We start from the raw sequence: 4,508 nt of genomic DNA on the forward strand, positions 1-4,508 counted from the left end.
TATAAATTAAGAAGAAAAAGGGACGTTTGCGGTGCCGGAGCATGGGACATGGCCGCTGCCCGTGGCTGGGCTCAGTGGGGCAGAGGCTTTTCGCAGACGTAGTAGCACTCGTAGGTGCAATAAACGTCATTCCACCTCCCGGAGATCCAGACGTGGGCACAATCTTCGTTGTTGCCGCTGTTGTTGGGTTCTCCCTCCTTCCAGAATCTGGGCAGGGAAGGATCGGAGTGAGAGGGCAGCCGGGGTGGGCAGCTGAGGGGGGCTGGGGCTGGAAGAAGGGCAGGAACTGGCTAAATTGATGGATTTTGGGTAGGTGTAGGCGCTGATTCCTGCTCTGTCAGAGCTCGGGTGAGCGCCCGTCCCGGGACAGGGGGAAGGATCCCGATCTTCCGGCTGACACCGGGCTGTGCGGGCAGGGAAGCTGCTGCAGTTGTGGGGTGACGGGCACAAAACCCTGAGACAGGCCAGCACTCACGTGAAGGTGGTTTTATAATCGGTCCCGTCGATCCATTCCCATTCCCCTTCCGAATTCCCATCCGTGAGCCCGATCCAGAAACGCTCATTCCTTGTCCTGAACATGACAAAATTCTGCAGCGGGGAGAGGGATCAGGAGGGAAAAGCACCAGGAAACGGCTCCTCGCTCCACGTTTGCACCGTGGAGGAGCCGGAGAGGTACAGCTCAGCGCTTGGCTGTTGGTTTACAACGTGGAGGAGCAGGATAGGTGCCGGGGCTGTATCCGAGCATCCCGCACAAGCACGCGGGAAGCCCTGGATGCAGGCAGAGCAGGTCCTGCCTGCTCTCTGCTGGCTGATGCAAAGGATAACAGCACCAGCCCTCAGCTGCCCAGTGAAGCTGGGGGGAGCAGGATGGGAGCCAGGCAGGTACTGGGGGGCTCGGGAGGAGGCCGGAGCTTCCGGAAGGATTTGGGCAAGGCTGGACTTCCCTGCCTCGAGCTGGGGTCTTTACCTGCTTGGCGTAGCTGTTAATAATCACCAACTGCGAGCGCATCTCTTCGCACTGAGCCTTCGCCTTGTACCAGCTCGTTCGGGTTAGGGAGAAGTAGTAACATTTTCCGTCAAAGTATTCCCATTCCCGGGATCTGGGTCCGCAGGGAAACACTGGGGAAAGAAGGAGGAGGGGGAAGTCAGGGGGATTGAGGGTGGTCCAGCTGGTCCTTGCTGGGCTCATCCCCATGAGAGGGTGAGATGGTGCCAAACTGGTACAGACACAACGGCGCAGCCCCCACGTTGCTGTGTCCTGGAGTGCCATGAAGGTGGCAACCGGCTCCCGAAAAAGTCTCCACCCCATGGAAAAATTGGGCTTTTTTGAAAAATACGGAAGTGTTTGCGGTTGGCAGAGCAGCAAACCCAGAAGGGGATGCCCTGCGCCGCCTTAGCGGAGCGAGCCAGGGCGGGAACGCTTCGGGGATGATTTAGGGAAGCTTCAGAGGGGAAGAAAAGGACTTACACAGAGAATCCCTGTCCGAAAGGTTCTGTTTCTGTTCCGGGTGCACCTCGTTGAGTTTCGAGGAAAGGGCTGAAACTATGAGGGAGAGAGACGGAGAGACGCCGCATTACCCGCCGTGTTGCCACCCGTGGTGCCTGCAAGCTCCTCACCCCGGCAAGGCTGAGGATATCTTATACTCTGGTGTGTTTATTCTGCATTTTCCCAGCAGCCTACAGGGCAAAGAATTCCCAGGAAACTTCAAATACTGGTTTATAGCTCGGATCAGCCAATATTTTATTTATTTATATGTATTAGTTGATGCATGGCCGGCAGCGTGGACGGCAGCGGTCACTACGTGGGAGCTCCTCTGGTCACTCTGTCCTGTGGAATTAGAACACGCAGGAGCGTACACGCAGACCTCGTGTATCCCTTGGTCCCACCTGCTTAATTAATTAGTTATAAATTAAAGATATCCCAGTACCTTTGGAGAACGACACGGGGAACAGGGTGACGATCAGCAAGAAGCAGAGGCCCAGTAGCAAGTAAACGATAAAAAAGGATCTCAGGTTCTGCTGGAAGAAGTTTCTCTCTTTAAAACAAAACAAGAGAGAGATGAAAATATTCCCCTCGGATGACCGGAGGGTTGGTTTTTTCATGGTCTCTTCTGGTTCCATTTAAAGAAGGGTTAATAAATAACCTGGAATAGTTAACAATTTGCTACAGAAGCCAGAGTTTTTGAGGATAACTCCTTTTTCAGACCAACGTGGGGGGCTGGAGGCACCCCAAATCTCCCGGTTGTCACACGGGGTGCTGTGTTAGCTCCGGAGTGGCCTGGCTAAAGGACAAGGCAGGTGACCTCCGGTACCCCGTAAGGAAAATGCAGAGGAATTATAAGGTTGCACGGTGTATTTTGGGCTGTGCCGTGTTTCTGATCCCGCCCGGCCGCCTCGTGACCCTTTCCAGAAGGGAGACGGTTCCCCAGGTGACAGTCCTGTCTGGAGGGCTCTTTGCTGGCATCAGCTGCCCTTCTTGGAGGGGTTGAACCTTGGCAACACCCTTGCTTTCCGAGGATCCACCTTGGGAGGTGTGCAAGGATGCTGGGCTACTCCGTTTGGGCAGCTCCACTTGGGAAAGCTCCAGGAAGAGCCTAATTTTGCTCCGGTCCAGGACACTTCCAAGGCTGAACCCTCTCAAGGTGTCAGTTGGGCACCACCAGCTTCACACCACCATCAGCCCAGTGACAGCCCAACCCTACAGCCAAATCCCTTTCGTCTTCCATCTGAGCCCCAGCCCCAGGGACAAGGGATTCCCCATCCCAACCAATTAACCTCATTAGAGCTGATTAGCCAAGCTGCTTAAGCCGAGGAGGAAGGACACGGACCTTCCTCTCCCTCAGGAATCGGTGGAGAAAGGCCAAGCTGCAAGACGCAGTCTCGCTACCCTCTCGAGGTGGGGGGTTGAGGAGCCGGCGTGGCCAAAATTTACCTTGAAAAACGCGCAGGTCGTCGTGAAGATGTTCCTCATCCATCCTGGGAAGCTGGGCTGAACCTTAGGAATAAGTAAGGAGAAGCTTTTTCCCGCCCCCCCCACCCCCCCACCAGCGGATTTGTGGAATAGAGGAGTTGCAATACCAGGGATGTTCACCCAAAAGTTATAATTTAACCAGCGGCTTTTCACGCCGTGTCCTATTGGTTTGTCCCCCCAAAAAAGCAGCTGGGATTGGATTGGGTATTCCAGCTCTCCGGAAAGTTTTCTTCCCTTTTCATTTGTAATTCTCTCCATCCCTTTGGAGTTCAAAAAAAAATAGAGGGAAATTCTCAGGTTTCTGAAGGTCTTTTCCGAGTGTGTGAATGAACTTTGGAAGCCAGCGGGTCTGGAGAAGAGGAAACGGTTTGGAAACCGTTCCAAAAAGGAAAGAGGAAAAGGAAAACTGAAGGCACAAGCAGTGGCCAGGCAGATGACAGGACAAGGATGATGGGTTTATACGGGAAGAGGGAGATGGAGATGGGACAGCAGGAAGGAATTCTTCCTGCAGAGGGTGGGAGCACTGGGACAGGTTCCCAGAGAAGCTGTGGATGCCCCATCCCTGGGAGTGTCCAAGGCCAGGCTGGATGAGGCTGGGAGCACCCTGGGCTGTGGAAGGTGTCCCTGCCCGTGGGATTTAAGGTCCCTTCCCACCCAAATCATTCCATGATTCTATGCGCTCACCCAGGAAAACAAAACGGATCCAGGCCAGATAAAGCACCCGTACGGATGTGCCGTGTAAATCTGAGTGATGGAGGCCCAGGAGCAGCTTGATTAAGGGCTGCTCCCACCGGGAATGGATTTTAGGGCCCGTCTGTTTTCTTTGCCCTTCGGTGGCTGCGCGCTTCCGCTCCTCTCGGCCCCGGCAGGACTCTGGGAGCTGCTCCCTGCCCGGGCTGACGCTCTGGCAGCCTTTTAGTCTGTATTTTTCGGCTGTGAGGTGGGGTGGGGGGGAAGAACCCTTCAAGTTAAAGGTTGGCAAAGGATGAAATGGAGATAAACAGAGTAGAGACCCACCAAAATTTGGGAATGTGAAGCAATAAGGGGCTAGAACAGCCTCCAAAAGCTCCAGTAGATGTGTGAGGGGGGTTAGCTGCTGTGTTACCGCGGCAGAAACGGGATTGATGAGTTAAAAACCCCCCTTCAACCCTTTATTCCTGTAATTTTCCCGTGGTCATCCGACATTGACAGTTCCCCCCCTGCTTCCGAACCCTTGGGCTGCGCCTTGACTGGCTGACGGATTTTTACTGGGTTTAATTTCCCCTTTTGCTGCTTCACCTTCCCTCTCCGAGCCCAGAGAGTGCTGGGACAGAACGTGCTTCAAGTTTTAATAACGCTAATTACTCCCACGTAACCCTCCCGGCCTGCGATGAACGCGCAGCCGTAGTTATTAAGCCGGCAGCCTTGGGATGCTTTCCAAAGCGGAGCTGGGGGCACCTAACCGTTGTTTATTTGCCCCAAAGCTACACCGAGATCGTGTGTAGGAACAGAAAGGAGGCCAGGGCGCAAAGCCCTCGTTAACGAGACGCAGAGCAAC

At 54.4% G+C, this 4,508-nt stretch overlaps 1 protein-coding gene across 1 annotated transcript; it reads right to left on the bottom strand.

Moving 5' to 3' along the window:
- Positions 1–71: 71 nt before the first annotated feature.
- LOC104508923 (hepatic lectin-like) lies at positions 72–2,975 on the bottom strand. Its single transcript, XM_010150695.1, has 6 exons — positions 2,933–2,975; positions 1,929–2,036; positions 1,469–1,543; positions 968–1,119; positions 476–588; positions 72–207 (listed from the first exon to the last, which is right to left on the bottom strand). The coding sequence occupies exons 1-6, from the start codon at positions 2,973–2,975 to the stop codon at positions 72–74; spliced, it is 627 nt and encodes a 208-aa protein (XP_010148997.1).
- Positions 2,976–4,508: the final 1,533 nt, after the last annotated feature.

The sequence above is a fragment of the Eurypyga helias genome, unplaced genomic scaffold (assembly GCF_000690775.1).
Source record: "Eurypyga helias isolate BGI_N326 unplaced genomic scaffold, ASM69077v1 scaffold28124, whole genome shotgun sequence".
Taxonomy (NCBI): domain Eukaryota; kingdom Metazoa; phylum Chordata; class Aves; order Eurypygiformes; family Eurypygidae; genus Eurypyga; species Eurypyga helias.